The sequence below is a fragment of the Acanthochromis polyacanthus genome, chromosome 12 (assembly GCF_021347895.1).
Source record: "Acanthochromis polyacanthus isolate Apoly-LR-REF ecotype Palm Island chromosome 12, KAUST_Apoly_ChrSc, whole genome shotgun sequence".
NCBI lineage: Eukaryota > Metazoa > Chordata > Actinopteri > Pomacentridae > Acanthochromis > Acanthochromis polyacanthus.
In genome coordinates this window covers 30858859-30882504 of record NC_067124.1, presented here as the reverse complement: position 1 = coordinate 30882504, position 23646 = coordinate 30858859, and the positions used below count along the sequence as shown (strand labels likewise).

At 35.1% G+C, this 23646-nt stretch overlaps 1 protein-coding gene across 3 annotated transcripts in view; it reads left to right on the top strand.

Moving 5' to 3' along the window:
• col14a1a (collagen, type XIV, alpha 1a) overlaps window positions 1–23632 on the top strand; it is a 221085-nt gene extending 197453 nt beyond the window's left edge. For 2 of the 3 annotated variants that reach the window (XM_051956908.1, XM_022194221.2), the window contains exon 48: window positions 20537–23632. In XM_051956908.1, coding sequence (XP_051812868.1) covers window positions 20537–20565 — 29 coding nt within the window. In that variant the 3' untranslated portion in view covers window positions 20566–23632. The remainder of the gene's footprint in view (window positions 1–20536) is intronic. The other variant, XM_051956909.1, reaches the window with a different exon arrangement.
• The last annotated feature ends 14 nt before the right edge of the window (window positions 23633–23646 follow it).

Here is a 23646-nt window from a genome sequence, read left to right as displayed (position 1 = left end):
CAGATAAACAGGATGTTGAGTAGGAGACAGGTGCAAACACAGCCAACTATATCTGAAAATGTATCTGAAAATATGACAAAAATTCACAGAGAAGTTCTCACAAACAAACTTGATGAGTAAGTTTCATAGTACAGTGTTTTTTTCTGAATATTTTAAGTGTTTTTGTAATGTTAATTTTTTTTTTAGATGTGTATCAGGTTATATTTATTTCTTATTTATATATTTCAGGCAGATTGGAACAGCAGTAGAAATGCTACCATAAAAAAAAAAGATTTTTTTTCGTGTTAATATGGTCTTTTGTTTTTACATAAAACCTTCATTCTGAGTCTTTCAAATTAAGAGTCTGTCAAAATGCATTCATTTTATTTAGTTTTTTTTTGCATTGGTATTGAAATTGTTATAGAGACTACCAGAATTTCGTTGACATTGGTAAAACTGCAACATTTCTTGCATCGTGACATTACCAATGCTGAATAAGGGGATTTAAAGTGACACCAGTGTAATCTCGACCAGTGATTCCCAACAGAAAGAGAACAGAGACATGAAGGAAACAGTTTCTATTATTAGGAGGAAAACGTGAAGTGAGTCAACAGCTGAATGAATCTGATTCAGTTGGGAACACAAAGCAAGCAGGAACACTTTGATCCAAAAATACGAAGACGTTCTTGTGTGTTTTGCATTCTTATTCACATCACAGAAAGCTTGTTAATCTTGTTTAGCTTTTTTTCAGACAGAAAAAATTTGAAACCAGACAAATGAATACAACACTACATGAATACAGTGGATCAGGATCTGGCAACTGACACAAAAATAACATTTTGACTGGAATATTGTTCAGAACATAGTGAACAAACAAGCTTACCAGACTTTACAAAAGCATTCTCTGATGTTTAGTTAGACCTTATCGTGTCCTGATTTACTGTTTTGCGTTTAAGTAATTACAGTTAAATTCAGTTATTTTTGCTCACAGCACCTGACTCCAGAATAATCAGGGTTTTTTTAACTTTTATATTTGCTCATTTATTATCATAAACAGTTCAAACACTCCAGCCCTGCTAGCTCTTTCCATCCTATAAACCATCTTTTATACGGATAAAACTCTGAAATATAGTTTTCACAGTGATGGCTGGCTCTCACATAGTTATTGTACTTGTAAAGCTCTCAGAGAATCGGAGACAAATCTGGATTTTATAGTAATTCCACTGTGAAGTTTATACATTCATGTCCACACTGATGGATTAAGAAGTTAACAGGCTGCAGCTATTTGTCCGTATGGAGCCCTAATAAAATATGCTGTAACACACACTTTCACACTCACGCAAAGGGCGGCTTTGAATATTCATACTGAAGTCTATTGTCCTCCAGCATCTCCGTGAGGACGCTACACATCTAACAGCTTCTGACAAGTCTTCCTGATGATATATCATCAGCTAAAAGTAGCTGATGGATGAGACGTTACTTCATCCATCAAACCAGATTCATTTTGTAGCAATGAGTTCCAGTCTGAATGTGTTTTTTGTGTTTTATGACTCAGAAGAGTCGTGTCAAGTAGAAACACAGCCTCCCTGACCACTACAGAAGAAAGTGCAATTAAAAAATACAGTATTTGTGGTTTGTGTTTCTTTCACAGAAGCTAAGTTTTGACCTTAAGCTTTGCTGTGTTAGTGGTTGTGACTTTAAAGGTCAATTCAGTAGTAGTTTTCCTACTTCTTGAAAGCCAGCGTTGCTGTGTGAGCAGTGAGGTATGGCTCAGTCACTGGATCTCAAAGAAGAGGTACAATTGAGCCATGAATGCGCAATCTGAGCATATACTGTACAATTCCCGAAAATATCTGTTAAGGACTTCCTTTTCTAGTTTAGTATGTCATCCAAAATGTGGCCAAAACGTCATAGTTTAGTATGTTATCCAAAATGTCATTAAAAGGTTGTATGTGGTCCAACATGTAGAAAAAAAACATCGTAGTTTAGTATGTGGTCCAAAATGTGGAAAAAAACGTCATAGTTTAGTATGTTGTCCAAATTATGACAAAAACGTCATAGTTTAGTATGTCATGCAAAATGTGGAAAAAAACGTCATAGTTTAGCATGTCGTCCAAAATGTGGAAAAAACGTCATAGTTTAGTATGTTGTGCAAAATGTGGAAAAAAACGTCATAGTTTAGCATGTCGTCCAAAATGTGGAAAAAAACGTCATAGTTTAGTATGTTGTCCAAAATGTGGTAAAAAACGTCATAGTTTAGTATGTTGTCCAAAATGTGGAAAAAAACGTCATAGTTTAGTATGTCGTCCAAAATGTGGAAAAAAAGTCATAGTTTAGTATGTTGTCCAAAATGTGGAAAAAAACGTCATAGTTTAGTATGTTGTCCAAAATGTGGAAAAAAACGTCATAGTTTAGTATGTTGTCCAAAATGTGGAAAAAACGTCATAGTTTAGCATGTCGTCCAAAATGTGGAAAAAAACGTCATAGTTTAGCATGTCGTCCAAAATGTGGAAAAAAACGTCATAGTTTAGTATGTCGTCCAAAATGTGGAAAAAACGTCATAGTTTAGTATGTTGTCCAAAATGTGGACAAAAACATCATAGTTTAGTATGTTGTCCAAAATGTGGACAAAAACGTCATAGTTTAGCATGTCGTCCAAAATGTGGAAAAAAAACGTCATAGTTTAGTATGTTGTCCAAAATGTGGACAAAAACGTCATAGTTTAGTATGTTGTCCAAAATATGAGAAAAACGTCATAGTTTAGCATGTCGTGCAAAATGTGGACAAAAACGTCATAGTTTAGTGTGTTGTCCAAAATATGACAAAAACATCATAGTTTAGCATGTCGTCCAAAATATGACAAAAACGTCATAGCTTAGAATGTTATCCAAGATGTGGAAAAAAAACATCATAGTTTAGTATGTCGTCCAAAATGTGGAAAAAAACGTCATAGTTTAGTATGTTGTGCAAAATGTGGAAAAAAACGTCATAGTTTAGCATGTCGTCCAAAATGTGGAAAAAAACGTCATAGTTTAGTATGTTGTCCAAAATGTGGTAAAAAACGTCATAGTTTAGTATGTCGTCCAAAATGTGGAAAAAAACGTCATAGTTTAGTATGTTGTCCAAAATGTGGAAAAAAACGTCATAGTTTAGTATGTTGTCCAAAATGTGGAAAAAAACGTCATAGTTTAGTATGTCGTCCAAAATGTGGAAAAAAACGTCATAGTTTAGTATGTTGTCCAAAATGTGGAAAAAAACGTCATAGTTTAGTATGTTGTCCAAAATGTGGAAAAAAACGTCATAGTTTAGTATGTCGTCCAAAATGTGGAAAAAAACGTCATAGTTTAGCATGTCGTCCAAAATGTGGAAAAAAACGTCATAGTTTAGCATGTCGTCCAAAATGTGGAAAAAAACGTCATAGTTTAGTATGTCGTCCAAAATGTGGAAAAAAACGTCATAGTTTAGTATGTTGTCCAAAATGTGGAAAAAAACGTCATAGTTTAGTATGTCGTCCAAAATGTGGAAAAAAACGTCATAGTTTAGCATGTCGTCCAAAATGTGGAAAAAAACGTCATAGTTTAGCATGTCGTCCAAAATGTGGAAAAAAACGTCATAGTTTAGCATGTCGTCCAAAATGTGGAAAAAAACGTCATAGTTTAGTATGTCGTCCAAAATGTGGAAAAAAACGTCATAGTTTAGTATGTTGTCCAAAATGTGGAAAAAAACGTCATAGTTTAGTATGTCGTCCAAAATGTGGAAAAAAACGTCATAGTTTAGCATGTCGTCCAAAATGTGGAAAAAAACGTCATAGTTTAGTATGTCGTCCAAAATGTGGAAAAAAAGTCGTAGTTTAGTATGTTGTCCAAAATGTGGACAAAAACATCATAGTTTAGTATGTTGTCCAAAATGTGGAAAAAAACGTCATAGTTTAGTATGTTGTCCAAAATGTGGACAAAAACGTCATAGTTTAGTATGTTGTCCAAAATATGAGAAAAACGTCATAGTTTAGCATGTCGTGCAAAATGTGGACAAAAACGTCATAGTTTAGTGTGTTGTCCAAAATATGACAAAAACATCATAGTTTAGCATGTCGTCCAAAATATGACAAAAACGTCATAGCTTAGAATGTTATCCAAGATGTGGAAAAAAAACATCATAGTTTAGTATGTCGTCCAAAATATGAGAAAAAACGTCATATTTTAGTCTGTCAAAAATATCACTATAAAGTCGTATGTGGTTCAAAATGTGGGGGAAAAAAAAGCCATAGTTTAGTATGTCGTGCAAAATGTGGACAAAAACGTCAGTTTAGTATGTTGTCCAAAATATGACAAAAACGTCATAGTTTAGTATGTCGTGCAAAATGTGGAAAAAAAGTCATAGTTTAGTATGTTGTCCAAAATGTGGACAAAAACGTCATAGTTTAGTATGTTGTCCAAAATGTGGACAAAAACGTCATAGTTTAGTATGTTCTCCAAATTATGACAAAAACGTCATAGTTTAGTATGTTGTCCAAATTATGACAAAAACGTCATAGTTTAGTATGTTGTGCAAAATGTGGAAAAAAACGTCATAGTTTAGCATGTCGTACAAAATGTGGAAAAAAACGTCATAGTTTAGTATGTCGTCCAAAATGTGGAAAAAAACGTCATAGTTTAGTATGTCGTCCAAAATGTGGAAAAAAACGTCATAGTTTAGTATGTTGTGCAAAATGTGGAAAAAAACGTCATAGTTTAGCATGTCGTCCAAAATGTGGAAAAAAACGTCATAGTTTAGTATGTCGTCCAAAATATGAGAAAAAACGTCATATTTTAGTCTGTCAAAAATATCACTATAAAGTCGTATGTGGTTCAAAATGTGGGGGAAAAAAAAGCCATAGTTTAGTATGTCGTGCAAAATGTGGACAAAAACGTCAGTTTAGTATGTTGTCCAAAATATGACAAAAACGTCATAGTTTAGTATGTCGTGCAAAATGTGGAAAAAAAGTCATAGTTTAGTATGTTGTCCAAAATGTGGACAAAAACGTCATAGTTTAGTATGTTGTCCAAAATGTGGACAAAAACGTCATAGTTTAGTATGTTCTCCAAATTATGACAAAAACGTCATAGTTTAGTATGTTGTCCAAATTATGACAAAAACGTCATAGTTTAGTATGTTGTGCAAAATGTGGAAAAAAACGTCATAGTTTAGCATGTCGTACAAAATGTGGAAAAAAACGTCATAGTTTAGTATGTCGTCCAAAATGTGGAAAAAAACGTCATAGTTTAGTATGTCGTCCAAAATGTGGAAAAAAACGTCATAGTTTAGTATGTCGTCCAAAATGTGGAAAAAAAAGTCATAGTTTAGTATGTCGTGCAAAATGTGGAAAAAAACGTCATAGTTTAGTATGTCGTGCAAAATATGAGAAAAAACGTCATATTTTAGTCTGTCAAAAATATCACTATAAAGTCGTATGTGGTTCAAAATGTGGGGGGAAAAAAAGCCATAGTTTAGTATGTCGTGCAAAATGTGGAAAAAAACGTCATAGTTTAGTATGTTGTCCAAAATGTGGACAAAAACGTCATAGTTTAGTATGTCGTGCAAAATGTGGAAAAAAACGTCATAGTTTAGTATGTCGTGCAAAATATGAGAAAAAAACGTCATATTTTAGTCTGTCAAAAATATCACTATAAAGTCGTATGTGGTTCAAAATGTGGGGAAAAAAAAGCCATAGTTTAGTATGTCGTCCAAAATGTGGACAAAAACATCATAGTTTAGTATGTCGTCCAAAATGTGGACAAAAACGTCATAGTTTAGTATGTTGTCCAAAATATGAGAAAAACGTCATAGTTTAGCATGTCGTCCAAAATGTGGACAAAAACGTCATAGTTTAGTGTGTCGTGCAAAATGTGGAAAAAAACGTCATAGTTTAGCATGTCGTCCAAAATATGACAAAAACGTCATAGTTTAGCATGTCGTCCAAAATATGACAAAAACGTCATAGCTTAGAATGTTATCCAAGATGTGGAAAAAAAAAACGTCATAGTTTAGTGTGTCGTCCAAAATATGAGAAAAAACGTCATATTTTAGTCTGTCAAAAATATCACTATAAAGTCGTATGTGGTTCAAAATGTGGGGGGAAAAAAAGCCATAGTTTAGTATGTCGTGCAAAATGTGGACAAAAACGTCAGTTTAGTATGTTGTCCAAAATATGACAAAAACGTCATAGTTTAGTATGTCGTGCAAAATGTGGAAAAAAAGTCATAGTTTAGTATGTTGTCCAAAATGTGGACAAAAACGTCATAGTTTAGTATGTTGTCCAAAATGTGGAAAAAAACGTCATAGTTTAGTATGTCGTCCAAAATGTGGAAAAAAACGTCATAGTTTAGTATGTCGTCCAAAATGTGGAAAAAAAACGTCATAGTTTAGTATGTCGTGCAAAATGTGGAAAAAAACGTCATAGTTTAGTATGTCGTGCAAAATATGAGAAAAACGTCATATTTTAGTCTGTCAAAAATATCACTATAAAGTCGTATGTGGTTCAAAATGTGGGGGGAAAAAAAGCCATAGTTTAGTATGTCGTGCAAAATGTGGAAAAAAACGTCATAGTTTAGTATGTTGTCCAAAATGTGGACAAAAACGTCATAGTTTAGTATGTCGTGCAAAATGTGGAAAAAAACGTCATAGTTTAGTATGTCGTGCAAAATATGAGAAAAAACGTCATATTTTAGTCTGTCAAAAATATCACTATAAAGTCGTATGTGGTTCAAAATGTGGGGAAAAAAAAGCCATAGTTTAGTATGTCGTCCAAAATGTGGACAAAAACATCATAGTTTAGTATGTCGTCCAAAATGTGGACAAAAACGTCATAGTTTAGTATGTTGTCCAAAATATGAGAAAAACGTCATAGTTTAGCATGTCGTCCAAAATGTGGACAAAAACGTCATAGTTTAGTGTGTCGTGCAAAATGTGGAAAAAAACGTCATAGTTTAGCATGTCGTCCAAAATATGACAAAAACGTCATAGTTTAGCATGTCGTCCAAAATATGACAAAAACGTCATAGCTTAGAATGTTATCCAAGATGTGGAAAAAAAACGTCATAGTTTAGTGTGTCGTCCAAAATATGAGAAAAAACGTCATATTTTAGTCTGTCAAAAATATCACTATAAAGTCGTATGTGGTTCAAAATGTGGGAAAAAACATCATAGTTTAGTATGTCGTCCAAAATGTGGACAAAAACGTCATAGTTTAGTATGTTGTCCAAAATATGAGAAAAACGTCATAGTTTAGCATGTCGTGCAAAATGTGGACAAAAACGTCATAGTTTAGCATGTCGTCCAAAATATGACAAAAACGTCATAGCTTAGAATGTTATCCAAGATGTGGAAAAAAAAACGTCATAGTTTAGTATGTTGTCCAAAATATGAGAAAAACGTCATAGTTTAGCATGTCGTGCAAAATGTGGACAAAAACGTCATAGTTTAGTATGTCGTGCAAATGTGGAAAAAACGTCAGTTTAGTATGTTGTCCAAAATATGACAAAAACGTCATAGTTTAGCATGTCGTCCAAAATATGACAAAAACGTCATAGCTTAGAATGTTATCCAAGATGTGGAAAAATAAACGTCATAGTTTAGTATGTCGTCCAAAATATGAGAAAAAACGTCATATTTTAGTCTGTCAAAAATATCACTATAAAGTCGTATGTGGTTCAAAATGTGGGGGAAAAAAAAGCCATAGTTTAGTATGTCGTCCAAAATGTGGACAAAAACATCATAGTTTAGTATGCCGTCCAAAATGTGGACAAAAACATCATAGTTTAGTATGTCATCCAAAATGTGGACAAAAACGTCATAGTTTAGTATGTTGTCCAAAATATGAGAAAAACGTCATAGTTTAGCATGTCGTGCAAAATGTGGACAAAAACGTCATAGTTTAGTGTGTCGTGCAAAATGTGGAAAAAAACGTCATAGTTTAGCATGTCGTCCAAAATATGACAAAAACGTCATAGCTTAGAATGTTATCCAAGATGTGGAAAAAAAACGTCATAGTTTAGTATGTCATCTAAAATATGACAAAAACATCCTAGTTTAGAATGTGGTCCAAAATATGGGAAAAAAAATCATAGTTTAGTATGTCGTCCAAAATTTGGACATAAACGTCATAGTTTAGTATGTAGTCCAACATATGACAAAAACATCAGTTTAGTGTGTCGTACAAAATATGACAAAAATGTCATAGTTTAGTATGTCGTCCAAAATATGGGGAAAAAAACATCATAGTTTAGTATGTCGTACAAAATATGGAAAAAAAACCATCATAGTTTAGTATGTCGTCCAAAATATGACAAAAACATCATAGCTTACAGGGCGCCTGTATAGCTCAGTGGGTTAAACAGGGGAACCACATATAGGGGTTGGTCTACGACGCAGCGGCCCAGTTTCGATTCCCGCGCGTGGCCCTTTGCTGCATGTCTCTCCCACACTCTTCTCCCCCATTTCCTGTCTCTCTCTCACTTCAACAATCAAATATAAAGCCGAAAATGGGCCAAAAAATAATATTCACAAAAAATGTGAAGCCTCATAGTTTAGTGTGTCGTCCAAAATATAACAAAAACGTCATAGTTTAGTATGTCGTCTAAAATATGACAAAAACATCATAGTTTAGTATGTTGTCCAAAATATGACAAAAAGCCTCATAGTTTAGTGTGTCGTCCAAAATATAACAAAAACGTCATAGTTTAGTATGTCGTCTAAAATATGACAAAAACATCATAGTTTAGTATGTTGTCCAAAATATGACAAAAAGCCTCATAGTTTAGTGTGTCGTCTAAAATATGATAAAAACATCATAGTTTAGTTTGTTGTCCAAAATATGACAAAAACATCATAGTTTAGTTTGTTGTCCAAAATATGAGAAAAAACGTCATATTTTAGTCTGTCAAAAATATCACTATAAAGTCGTATGTGGTTCAAAATGTGGGAAAAAACATCATAGTTTAGTATGTCGTCCAAAATGTGGACAAAAACGTCATAGTTTAGTATGTTGTCCAAAATATGACATAAACGTCATAGTTTAGTTTGTTGTCCAAAATATGACATAAACGTCATAGTTTAGTTTGTCGTTCGAAATATGAGAAAAAACGTCATATTTTAGTCTGTCAAAAATATCACTATAAAGTCGTATGTGGTTCAAAATGTGGGGGAAAAAAAAGCCATAGTTTAGTATGTCGTGCAAAATGTGGACAAAAACGTCAGTTTAGTATGTTGTCCAAAATATGACAAAAACGTCATAGTTTAGTATGTCGTGCAAAATGTGGAAAAAAAGTCATAGTTTAGTATGTTGTCCAAAATGTGGACAAAAACGTCATAGTTTAGTATGTTGTCCAAAATGTGGACAAAAACGTCATAGTTTAGTATGTTCTCCAAATTATGACAAAAACGTCATAGTTTAGTATGTTGTCCAAATTATGACAAAAACGTCATAGTTTAGTATGTTGTGCAAAATGTGGAAAAAAACGTCATAGTTTAGCATGTCGTACAAAATGTGGAAAAAAACGTCATAGTTTAGTATGTCGTCCAAAATGTGGAAAAAAACGTCATAGTTTAGTATGTCGTCCAAAATGTGGAAAAAAACGTCATAGTTTAGTATGTCGTCCAAAATGTGGAAAAAAAAGTCATAGTTTAGTATGTCGTGCAAAATGTGGAAAAAAACGTCATAGTTTAGTATGTCGTGCAAAATATGAGAAAAAACGTCATATTTTAGTCTGTCAAAAATATCACTATAAAGTCGTATGTGGTTCAAAATGTGGGGGGAAAAAAAGCCATAGTTTAGTATGTCGTGCAAAATGTGGAAAAAAACGTCATAGTTTAGTATGTTGTCCAAAATGTGGACAAAAACGTCATAGTTTAGTATGTCGTGCAAAATGTGGAAAAAAACGTCATAGTTTAGTATGTCGTGCAAAATATGAGAAAAAAACGTCATATTTTAGTCTGTCAAAAATATCACTATAAAGTCGTATGTGGTTCAAAATGTGGGGAAAAAAAAGCCATAGTTTAGTATGTCGTCCAAAATGTGGACAAAAACATCATAGTTTAGTATGTCGTCCAAAATGTGGACAAAAACGTCATAGTTTAGTATGTTGTCCAAAATATGAGAAAAACGTCATAGTTTAGCATGTCGTCCAAAATGTGGACAAAAACGTCATAGTTTAGTGTGTCGTGCAAAATGTGGAAAAAAACGTCATAGTTTAGCATGTCGTCCAAAATATGACAAAAACGTCATAGTTTAGCATGTCGTCCAAAATATGACAAAAACGTCATAGCTTAGAATGTTATCCAAGATGTGGAAAAAAAAAACGTCATAGTTTAGTGTGTCGTCCAAAATATGAGAAAAAACGTCATATTTTAGTCTGTCAAAAATATCACTATAAAGTCGTATGTGGTTCAAAATGTGGGGGAAAAAAAGCCATAGTTTAGTATGTCGTGCAAAATGTGGACAAAAACGTCAGTTTAGTATGTTGTCCAAAATATGACAAAAACGTCATAGTTTAGTATGTCGTGCAAAATGTGGAAAAAAAGTCATAGTTTAGTATGTTGTCCAAAATGTGGACAAAAACGTCATAGTTTAGTATGTTGTCCAAAATGTGGAAAAAAACGTCATAGTTTAGTATGTCGTCCAAAATGTGGAAAAAAACGTCATAGTTTAGTATGTCGTCCAAAATGTGGAAAAAAAACGTCATAGTTTAGTATGTCGTGCAAAATGTGGAAAAAAACGTCATAGTTTAGTATGTCGTGCAAAATATGAGAAAAAACGTCATATTTTAGTCTGTCAAAAATATCACTATAAAGTCGTATGTGGTTCAAAATGTGGGGGGAAAAAAAGCCATAGTTTAGTATGTCGTGCAAAATGTGGAAAAAAACGTCATAGTTTAGTATGTTGTCCAAAATGTGGACAAAAACGTCATAGTTTAGTATGTCGTGCAAAATGTGGAAAAAAACGTCATAGTTTAGTATGTCGTGCAAAATATGAGAAAAAACGTCATATTTTAGTCTGTCAAAAATATCACTATAAAGTCGTATGTGGTTCAAAATGTGGGGAAAAAAAAGCCATAGTTTAGTATGTCGTCCAAAATGTGGACAAAAACATCATAGTTTAGTATGTCGTCCAAAATGTGGACAAAAACGTCATAGTTTAGTATGTTGTCCAAAATATGAGAAAAACGTCATAGTTTAGCATGTCGTCCAAAATGTGGACAAAAACGTCATAGTTTAGTGTGTCGTGCAAAATGTGGAAAAAAACGTCATAGTTTAGCATGTCGTCCAAAATATGACAAAAACGTCATAGTTTAGCATGTCGTCCAAAATATGACAAAAACGTCATAGCTTAGAATGTTATCCAAGATGTGGAAAAAAAAACGTCATAGTTTAGTGTGTCGTCCAAAATATGAGAAAAAACGTCATATTTTAGTCTGTCAAAAATATCACTATAAAGTCGTATGTGGTTCAAAATGTGGGAAAAAACATCATAGTTTAGTATGTCGTCCAAAATGTGGACAAAAACGTCATAGTTTAGTATGTTATCCAAAATATGAGAAAAACGTCATAGTTTAGCATGTCGTGCAAAATGTGGACAAAAACGTCATAGTTTAGCATGTCGTCCAAAATATGACAAAAACGTCATAGCTTAGAATGTTATCCAAGATGTGGAAAAAAAAACGTCATAGTTTAGTATGTTGTCCAAAATATGAGAAAAACGTCATAGTTTAGCATGTCGTGCAAAATGTGGACAAAAACGTCATAGTTTAGTATGTCGTGCAAAATGTGGAAAAAAACGTCAGTTTAGTATGTTGTCCAAAATATGACAAAAACGTCATAGTTTAGCATGTCGTCCAAAATATGACAAAAACGTCATAGCTTAGAATGTTATCCAAGATGTGGAAAAATAAACGTCATAGTTTAGTATGTCGTCCAAAATATGAGAAAAAACGTCATATTTTAGTCTGTCAAAAATATCACTATAAAGTCGTATGTGGTTCAAAATGTGGGGGAAAAAAAGCCATAGTTTAGTATGTCGTCCAAAATGTGGACAAAAACATCATAGTTTAGTATGCCGTCCAAAATGTGGACAAAAACATCATAGTTTAGTATGTCATCCAAAATGTGGACAAAAACGTCATAGTTTAGTATGTTGTCCAAAATATGAGAAAAACGTCATAGTTTAGCATGTCGTGCAAAATGTGGACAAAAACGTCATAGTTTAGTGTGTCGTGCAAAATGTGGAAAAAAACGTCATAGTTTAGCATGTCGTCCAAAATATGACAAAAACGTCATAGCTTAGAATGTTATCCAAGATGTGGAAAAAAAACGTCATAGTTTAGTATGTCATCTAAAATATGACAAAAACATCCTAGTTTAGAATGTGGTCCAAAATATGGGAAAAAAAATCATAGTTTAGTATGTCGTCCAAAATTTGGACATAAACGTCATAGTTTAGTATGTAGTCCAACATATGACAAAAACATCAGTTTAGTGTGTCGTACAAAATATGACAAAAATGTCATAGTTTAGTATGTCGTCCAAAATATGGGGAAAAAAACATCATAGTTTAGTATGTCGTACAAAATATGGAAAAAAAACCATCATAGTTTAGTATGTCGTCCAAAATATGACAAAAACATCATAGCTTACAGGGCGCCTGTATAGCTCAGTGGGTTAAACAGGGGAACCACATATAGGGGTTGGTCTACGACGCAGCGGCCCAGTTTCGATTCCCGCGCGTGGCCCTTTGCTGCATGTCTCTCCCACACTCTTCTCCCCCATTTCCTGTCTCTCTCTCACTTCAACAATCAAATATAAAGCCGAAAATGGGCCAAAAAATAATATTCACAAAAAATGTGAAGCCTCATAGTTTAGTGTGTCGTCCAAAATATAACAAAAACGTCATAGTTTAGTATGTCGTCTAAAATATGACAAAAACATCATAGTTTAGTATGTTGTCCAAAATATGACAAAAAGCCTCATAGTTTAGTGTGTCGTCCAAAATATAACAAAAACGTCATAGTTTAGTATGTCGTCTAAAATATGACAAAAACATCATAGTTTAGTATGTTGTCCAAAATATGACAAAAAGCCTCATAGTTTAGTGTGTCGTCTAAAATATGATAAAAACATCATAGTTTAGTTTGTTGTCCAAAATATGACAAAAACATCATAGTTTAGTTTGTTGTCCAAAATATGAGAAAAAACGTCATATTTTAGTCTGTCAAAAATATCACTATAAAGTCGTATGTGGTTCAAAATGTGGGAAAAAACATCATAGTTTAGTATGTCGTCCAAAATGTGGACAAAAACGTCATAGTTTAGTATGTTGTCCAAAATATGACATAAACGTCATAGTTTAGTTTGTTGTCCAAAATATGACATAAACGTCATAGTTTAGTTTGTCGTTCGAAATATGACAAAAGCATAATAGTTTAGTATGTCGTCTAAAATATGAGAAAAAACGTCATATTTTAGTCTGTCAAAAATATCACTATAAAGTCGTATGTGGTTCAAAATGTGGGGGAAAAAAAAGCCATAGTTTAGTATGTCGTGCAAAATATGACAAAAACGTCATAGTTTAGTATGTTGTCCAAAATATGAGAAAAACGTCATAGTTTAGCATGTCGTGCAAAATGTGGACAAAAACGTCATAGTTTAGTGTGTTGTCCAAAATATGACAAAAACATCATAGTTTAGCATGTCGTCCAAAATATGACAAAAACGTCATAGCTTAGAATGTTATCCAAGATGTGGAAAAAAAACATCATAGTTTAGTATGTCGTCCAAAATATGAGAAAAAATGTCATATTTTAGTCTGTCAAAAATATCACTATAAAGTCGTATGTGGTTCAAAATGTGGGGGAAAAAAAAGCCATAGTTTAGTATGTCGTGCAAAATGTGGACAAAAACATCAGTTTAGTATGTTGTCCAAAATATGACAAAAACGTCATAGTTTAGTATGTCGTGCAAAATGTGGAAAAAAAGTCATAGTTTAGTATGTTGTCCAAAATGTGGACAAAAACGTCATAGTTTAGTATGTTCTCCAAATTATGACAAAAACGTCATAGTTTAGTATGTCGTGCAAAATGTGGAAAAAAACGTCATAGTTTAGCATGTTGTCCAAATTATGACAAAAACGTCATAGTTTAGCATGTCGTGCAAAATGTGGAAAAAAACGTCATAGTTTAGCATGTCGTGCAAAATGTGGAAAAAAACGTCATAGTTTAGTATGTCGTCCAAAATGTGGAAAAAAACGTCATAGTTTAGTATGTCGTGCAAAATGTGGAAAAAAACGTCATAGTTTAGTATGTCGTGCAAAATATGAGAAAAAACGTCATATTTTAGTCTGTCAAAAATATCACTATAAAGTCGTATGTGGTTCAAAATGTGGGGGGAAAAAAAGCCATAGTTTAGTATGTCGTGCAAAATGTGGACAAAAACGTCAGTTTAGTATGTTGTCCAAAATATGACAAAAACGTCATAGTTTAGTATGTCGTGCAAAATGTGGAAAAAAGCGTCATAGTTTAGTATGTTGTCCAAAATGTGGACAAAAACGTCATAGTTTAGTATGTCGTGCAAAATGTGGAAAAAAAGTCATAGTTTAGCATGTCGTCCAAAATGTGGAAAAAAAGTCATAGTTTAGCATGTCGTCAAAAATGTGGAAAAAAACGTCATAGTTTAGTATGTTGTCCAAAATGTGGACAAAAACGTCATAGTTTAGTATGTCGTGCAAAATGTGGAAAAAAACGTCATAGTTTAGTATGTTGTCCAAAATGTGGACAAAAACGTCATAGTTTAGTATGTCGTGCAAAATGTGGAAAAAAACGTCATAGTTTAGTATGTCGTGCAAAATATGAGAAAAAACGTCATATTTTAGTCTGTCAAAAATATCACTATAAAGTCGCATGTGGTTCAAAATGTGGGGAAAAAAAAGCCATAGTTTAGTATGTCGTCCAAAATGTGGACAAAAACATCATAGTTTAGTATGTCGTCCAAAATGTGGACAAAAACGTCATAGTTTAGTATGTCGTCCAAAATGTGGACAAAAACGTCATAGTTTAGTATGTTGTCCAAAATATGAGAAAAACGTCATAGTTTAGCATGTCGTCCAAAATGTGGACAAAAACGTCATAGTTTAGTGTGTCGTGCAAAATGTGGAAAAAAACGTCATAGTTTAGTATGTCGTGCAAAATATGAGAAAAAACGTCATATTTTAGTCTGTCAAAAATATCACTATAAAGTCGTATGTGGTTCAAAATGTGGGGAAAAAAAGCCATAGTTTAGTATGTCGTCCAAAATGTGGACAAAAACATCATAGTTTAGTATGTCGTCCAAAATGTGGACAAAAACGTCATAGTTTAGTATGTCGTCCAAAATGTGGACAAAAACGTCATAGTTTAGTATGTTGTCCAAAATATGAGAAAAACGTCATAGTTTAGTATGTCGTCCAAAATGTGGACAAAAACGTCATAGTTTAGTGTGTCGTGCAAAATGTGGAAAAAAACGTCATAGTTTAGCATGTCGTCCAAAATATGACAAAAACGTCATAGCTTAGAATGTTATCCAAGATGTGGAAAAAAAACCGTCATAGTTTAGTATGTCGTGCAAAATGTGGACAAAAACGTCATAGTTTAGTATGTCGTGCAAAATGTGGAAAAAAACCTCAGTTTAGTATGTCGTGCAAAATATGAGAAAAAACGTCATATTTTAGTCTGTCAAAAATATCACTATAAAGTCGTATGTGGTTCAAAATGTGGGGGAAAAAAAAGCCATAGTTTAGTATGTCGTCCAAAATGTGGACAAAAACATCATAGTTTAGTATGTCATCCAAAATGTGGACAAAAACGTCATAGTTTAGTATGTTGTCCAAAATATGAGAAAAACGTCATAGTTTAGCATGTCGTGCAAAATGTGGAAAAAAAACGTCATAGTTTAGCATGTCGTCCAAAATGTGGAAAAAAACGTCATAGTTTAGCATGTCGTCCAAAATGTGGACAAAAACATCATAGTTTAGTATGTCATCCAAAATGTGGACAAAAACGTCATAGTTTAGTATGTTGTCCAAAATATGAGAAAAACGTCATAGTTTAGCGTGTCGTGCAAAATGTGGACAAAAACGTCATAGTTTAGTGTGTCGTGCAAAATGTGGAAAAAAACGTCATAGTTTAGCATGTCGTCCAAAATATGACAAAAACGTCTTAGCTTAGAATGTTATCCAAGATGTGGAAAAAAAACGTCATAGTTTAGTATGTCATCTAAAATATGACAAAAACATCCTAGTTTAGAATGTGGTCCAAAATATGGGAAAAAAAATCATAGTTTAGTATGTCGTCCAAAATTTGGACATAAACGTCATAGTTTAGTATGTAGTCCAACATATGACAAAAACATCAGTTTAGTGTGTCGTACAAAATATGACAAAAATGTCATAGTTTAGTATGTCGTCCAAAATATGGGGAAAAAAACATCATAGTTTAGTATGTCGTACAAAATATGGAAAAAAAACCATCATAGTTTAGTATGTCGTCCAAAATATGACAAAAACATCATAGCTTACAGGGCGCCTGTATAGCTCAGTGGGTTAAACAGGGGAACCACATATAGGGGTTGGTCTACGACGCAGCGGCCCAGTTTCGATTCCCGCGCGTGGCCCTTTGCTGCATGTCTCTCCCACACTCTTCTCCCCCATTTCCTGTCTCTCTCTCACTTCAACAATCAAATATAAAGCCGAAAATGGGCCAAAAAATAATATTCACAAAAAATGTGAAGCCTCATAGTTTAGTGTGTCGTCCAAAATATAACAAAAACGTCATAGTTTAGTATGTCGTCTAAAATATGACAAAAACATCATAGTTTAGTATGTTGTCCAAAATATGACAAAAAGCCTCATAGTTTAGTGTGTCGTCTAAAATATGATAAAAACATCATAGTTTAGTTTGTTGTCCAAAATATGACAAAAACATCATAGTTTAGTTTGTTGTCCAAAATATGAGAAAAAACGTCATATTTTAGTCTGTCAAAAATATCACTATAAAGTCGTATGTGGTTCAAAATGTGGGAAAAAACATCATAGTTTAGTATGTCGTCCAAAATGTGGACAAAAACGTCATAATTTAGTATGTTGTCCAAAATATGAGAAAAACGTCATAGTTTAGCATGTCGTGCAAAATGTGGACAAAAACGTCATAGTTTAGTGTGTCGTGCAAAATGTGGAAAAAAACGTCATAGTTTAGCATGTCGTGCAAAATGTGGAAAAAAACGTCATAGTTTAGCATGTCGTCCAAAATATGACAAAAACGTCATAGCTTAGAATGTTATCCAAGATGTGGAAAAAAAACGTCATAGTTTAGTATGTCATCTAAAATATGACAAAAACATCCTAGTTTAGAATGTGGTCCAAAATATGGGGAAAAAAATCATAGTTTAGTATGTCGTCCAAAATTTGGACATAAACGTCATAGTTTAGTATGTAGTCCAACATATGACAAAAACATCAGTTTAGTGTGTCGTACAAAATATGACAAAAATGTCATAGTTTAGTATGTCGTCCAAAATATGGGGAAAAAAACATCATAGTTTAGTATGTCGTACAAAATATGGAAAAAAACCATCATAGTTTAGTATGTCGTCCAAAATATGACAAAAACATCATAGCTTACAGGGCGCCTGTATAGCTCAGTGGGTTAAACAGGGGAACCACATATAGGGGTTGGTCTACGACGCAGCGGCCCAGTTTCGATTCCCGCGCGTGGCCCTTTGCTGCATGTCTCTCCCACACTCTTCTCCCCCATTTCCTGTCTCTCTCTCACTTCAACAATCAAATATAAAGCCGAAAATGGGCCAAAAAATAATATTCACAAAAAATGTGAAGCCTCATAGTTTAGTGTGTCGTCCAAAATATAACAAAAACGTCATAGTTTAGTATGTCGTCTAAAATATGACAAAAACATCATAGTTTAGTATGTTGTCCAAAATATGACAAAAAGCCTCATAGTTTAGTGTGTCGTCCAAAATATAACAAAAACGTCATAGTTTAGTATGTCGTCTAAAATATGACAAAAACATCATAGTTTAGTATGTTGTCCAAAATATGACAAAAAGCCTCATAGTTTAGTATGTTGTCCAAAATATGACAAAAAGCCTCATAGTTTAGTGTGTCGTCCAAAATATAACAAAAACGTCATAGTTTAGTATGTTGTCCAAAATATGACAAAAAGCCTCATAGTTTAGTGTGTCGTCTAAAATATGATAAAAACATCATAGTTTAGTTTGTTGTCCAAAATATGACAAAAACGTCATAGTTTAGTTTGTCGTTCGAAATATGACAAAAGCATAATAGTTTAGTATGTCGTCTAAAATATGACAAAAACGTCAGAGTTTAGTATGTCATACAAAATGTGGAAAAACAACTTCATAGTTTAGTATGTCATCCAAAATATGACAAAAATATCATAGTTTAGTATGTCGTCCAAAATATGGGGGAAAAAAATGTCATCGTACGTGTTGGAGCAAAATCTCAGTCTACCAGGAAAACAGAGTGTATGTGAGATAGCTCATCCACATTCATTGAATGAAGCGATAGGAAAAGGTATTTAGGTCTCATTAAAAATGTTTATTTCACAGTAGATTGAATATAGCATACAGAGCTCTGGGTCCAAACTTCTATCCCTGACAACAACAGGATTCTTGTCAATTCATGAAGTCTGACTCGCTCTTCTTCCCCTGACCCAGCTTTATATCTAGTTTCATAGGTGCATTAACATTCAGGGTGTGTCTTTCTTCCGATTGGTTGTCTTCTGCGCATCTGACTCCCTCCTTTGCATATGAGCAGCCATCTTGTTGTCCTGCTCCTGCTCTGGATGCTGTGCTCCAAGCCTCACAGCCGTGAAAATGATCCCTCTTTGTGGGGGAGGATGAAATCTCAGCAATTGTTCTTATCTGTGGAACAGTCTCCAGGACAACCTTGAAACACAGTCTCATCACAACTTTTCACCTAGTAGTTGTCCACTCCTGCATACCTCCCTCATCCAGTATTTTTCCATCATCATAAACAGTGTAAAACATTAGAAATGTTAAATATCATTATAAACAATGTAAAACATAAGAAATACGATTCTATAAAAGCAAGAAATTCATATAAAAACACTTTGTACAAAAAATCCATTTAGAAATATCATAGAATGCCGACATCATTTAGTATGTCATCCAAAATGTCGCTAAAACGTCATAGTTTAGTTTGTGGTCCAAAATAAGGTTAAAAAAAAGTCATAGTTTAGTTTTGGTCCAAAATGTTGCAAAAACGTCACAGTTTAGTATATCATTCGAAATGTGGGAAAAAAAAGTCATAGTTTAGTATATCATCCAAAATGTGGGAAAAAACGTCAGTTTAGTATGTCGTCCAAAATATGAGAAAAACATCATAGGGTAGTATGTCGTTCGAAATATGACAAAAACGTCATAGTTTAGTATGTTGTGCAAAATGTGGAAAAAAAGTCATAGTTTAGTATGTTGTCCAATACATCACTAAAACTTCATAGTTTACAAAACTTTAATAAAGACACATAAAACAACTACAAAGAGAGATAAAATAACAATCGGACACAAAATGATTACAAAGAGAGAAAATGACTGCAAATAGACACAAAACAAGCATAATCAGACACAAAATAAGTGAAAAAATGCAAAACAACTACAGTGTTGCACAAAACAAAACACCTATGACAGGCTAAACAACTACAATAAGACACAAAACAACAACAACAGGCAAAATGACCACAAAGAGCAGCAAAAAAATCTAAAATAAGACACAGCTTCAGAAATGCAAAACAACTACCATCAAACATGAAATGACTGAAAGAAATACAAAACTACAATTTGACACAAAATGACAATGAGTTGCAAAATAACTACAATCAGACAGAAAACAACACCTACAACAGGCAAAATGGTCACAGTCGCAAAAAAATGTACAATAAGACAAAGTAGCTATAGTCAAAAAACAACAAAAAAAGACTAATGAAAAAATTGAAAAATTTCAGGCAAACTAGGAAAAGGTCCAGCAGAAATGTGTCTAAAAATGTGTTGATTTCAGATGGAATGACCCACAAAAATACACACTGAATGTCGATGTTCATGTTATGAATCACCTTTGAAAGAGTATTTCATGTGGTTAAATGCTGCAAGAAAAGGCCACCTAACATCTGACTCAGCATGTCGTTCTTGCCATTCTGCTGTTTTCTGTGTCAGAAATCTTTATTTGCACTTTTTCATGAACAGAAAGAAAAATAGAGATCTGACACATTTTCCACTTTTCTAAACATTTTATACGAATGTCTTTGAGCTAATTTCACAGAATTACTCTGGGTGTGTCTGTGTTTTTTCTCTCTTTGAAAGAAAAAAAGTTTTCTACCTCGAAAACCACCTTCCCAGCAGCCAGGGAAGTTCTGTCAGAGAGGTTTTAACTGTTCGGTGCCTCTGTGGGTAACATCTTCTCCCCCTCTGTTCCCTCCCTGCCTCTCCTCCTCTTTCTGATTTCAAGTTCAACAGGACTATGGGAATGAGTACTGAGGAGCCTTCTGCAACCATCTTCCTCCTCCTCCTCCTCCTCCTCTTGTGCTCACCTCCCTCTGTGCCCTGTTAGAAAAAAAGAAATCATTCCCTCAAGGCTGCCATACTTCCTGGGATGGATAAGCACTCCTGACACTCTTTAACCTCTAATCCCTGCAGCAGCGGCTTTGAAATTTTTGGTTCTCTGGCGACTTTTTTTTCTTCATTTTTACAGGAAATTATCTTTTTTTTTTTTTTTTTAAAGGTGCTGCACTTTAAAAGAAAGGTTCTTAATAGCAATTTTAGGCAACTTTGCGCCCTCGTTTGGGTTTTTAAATCCATTATTCACACCAGATTTTCAGTCTTTTTGCATTTAATTCCCTTTAATTCCTCACTAACAATAGAAACTGGAGAATGTAAATTTCTTGATTAGAGCAGGTTCGTTAAACTTTCCTCGTTAGACTGTCTCAAGGACAAAAATGGATTAGTTTACCTTCCCACAAGACCACAAAAAACCCCACAATGCCGCCCCGACAGTCGCCACCGCTGATCGCTCTGCCATCTGTCAACAAACAGCCGAGCTCACAATGCTTTGCCGCAGAAGCTTCGGCCTGTTTCCACCTCAAATCCCATCAAAGCTAATCTCATCTTTCAAAGCCACATGAATCAGCTAAACAGTGATGAATTGCTCCGATGCCGATTGGCTGCTTTCATTACCGAACGCCCCGCGCCTCCCACTCTGTAAGATGAGCAGAAAATCTCAATTTTTACCCCTAATGTAATGTGATCTTTTTCATTTCTGGAAAAAACGATCACATGTGGGCAAACTCGGGGTTCAAATTAGATTTAATTTTTTTTTCCCCCTTCAGTTTCATTAAACCACTTTCTCATTAACCAAATCTGTGGGACTCTGTCTTGGGTCTCAAATGTGCTTGTGCAGTCCCAGAGAGCTCATTTCGGCATGAAGGAGATGAGAGATAACAGTTTAAAATCATTTAAAGCTGCTGTAGACCTGCATCTCAAACTGTGCATGCCTTCATTCCTGCTGTGCTTGTGTCCAAACGGCCTGGTCTTCCCCCCACCTGTAGAGGAGGGCTTTTTTTTAAATTTTTTATCTGCAACGACTGACCCTAAATATTCCCACCACCCCAGTCCAACCCCTGCCTCACCCCGGCGGCTACCAGCCCTACAGCCCTCCCTACAACAACCAGCTGTACAACCCTGCTGCAGAGGCTTACAACGACCAAGGAGGGGATGAGGAGGAGGAGGATGACGAAGAGGACCCCTATTACCGCGGTTACCCCCATCCGTACTACCCCCAGCAGCCTCCTCACAGTCGCCACGGATACCGCTCAAGCCCCACCCACTCCGAGGACGTTGAGCTGAGGTCGCCGGGCGTCGCCAGGAGGTTCTCACGCGATGTCGTCGTCACAGAGGAGATTTAAGAGGAAGGACGGACTCACCTGAAGTGCTTGAGCCCACAACACACACAGATACTGACACACACGTCATCTGAAACTGTGGCGAGAACCAAACCCTCCCACCAGGTGAAACTCTGTAAATAGCTCCGTGGACTCGTGAGGGAGGTCCGAAAAGTGCCTGATCTATGTTAGCATCGTCCAGTGGTAATGTAAAGCTAAAGACCTGTTCCTTCCCCCCACACACACATCTCACAAGCTGATTTCAGGACTTAAAAAAAAAACAAAAACAAGAAACCTTCTTTTTGTGTGAAGCTGCATGTTTCCTTTTCGAGCCGAACACTGAAGTGTGTAACCGGACACGTGCATCTTGTTTTGGTTGTAACTAGATCCATTATTTTACAGTTCAAAATCATCCAGGACGACGAGCTGGCAACATTTGTACAGGCTGCGTTTTCTAATGATGAATTCTGACTCCCACCTCTTCCATGCTGTCTTTATTTCAGTTTGTAAAAGGAGTATTGAAAAGTGATTTCTCCGTACAGTATTGTGTTACGTCTTTCAGTTAATTCCCCCTAACACATAGCCTAGCCGCGCTAGACAGCCCACGGCAACGAATTTAATTCTCTGCCAGGGTGGGTCTAGTTACCCTCAGTAAGCCTTGAGGTTGGATGCTCCTAAAACTGGCCAACGAATCACCATGAAGTGTAGAGTCAGAAGGCGGGCGTAACTAAGTGACGACAGAGGCGTGACGATTCTGACAGAAACAACCGGAAACAACTAGCCTAACTGCGCTAGACAACCCATGGCAACGAATTTAATTCTCTGCCAGGGTCGACAACAAAAACGACAACAGTCGTTGAGCTCCATTAGCACCGACTCTGAATAATCTTTCTGTTAACATGTCTGTAATATACTTGAGCTTCACCAAACTACCGCATCCTCTGATTTCTGGCGCTCTCGGAACTCCGTCAGCCTATTCGTTGCGCTGATTGGTTGTATACCTACCCAATTGCTGCAGAGTGATTTGAAAGACAACCTTTTAGCCCACCTCCCTCCCTGTCGAGAGTTCCTAGACCCTTGTGTCTTCAGATCTAGGTCTAGCGCGGCTAGGCTACCAAACACAAACAAGATGCGTCAAACTTGTGTTAATATTTCCCCAACACTGTGTGACACGTCTTTTTTTTTTTTACCGATCATTCCATTCTGTCCTGTGTGGTCACAAAGACTTACGAGGTCCGTGGTGAATTTTAAAAAACAAATCTGTGTTTGTTTTGTGTTGCCGCCCTAGTTTGTTTTCATTTTTCTTATGCAAATTCGGGCCCGCTCACTGTGGAAGCTGTATTTGCTCACTGGTTGAACTCTGACCTCTTGCTGGAATGAGACCTGAAGCCGGTTATTATTAAAAACAGTCTGCTGCCTCTCTGTGAAATCAATAAGGACTGAAGTGTAAACTGTCCCCCTCCCGCCTGCCTGCACTGCAGTCTGAAAAAAACAAGCACTAAAAAGTTTAGCCGTGAGCTGGCCCTGGTCTAGATTTAAACTGTCGAACGTGAGCAGCTTTAATAAGGAATGTGTCTCACTACCACACCCCTTAGGACAATATGAACTTATTTATTTTCTATTTTGTTTGCTTTTATAACCAATAAATCTGTAATGAGACTACAAAATTGTCTTTTAGGTC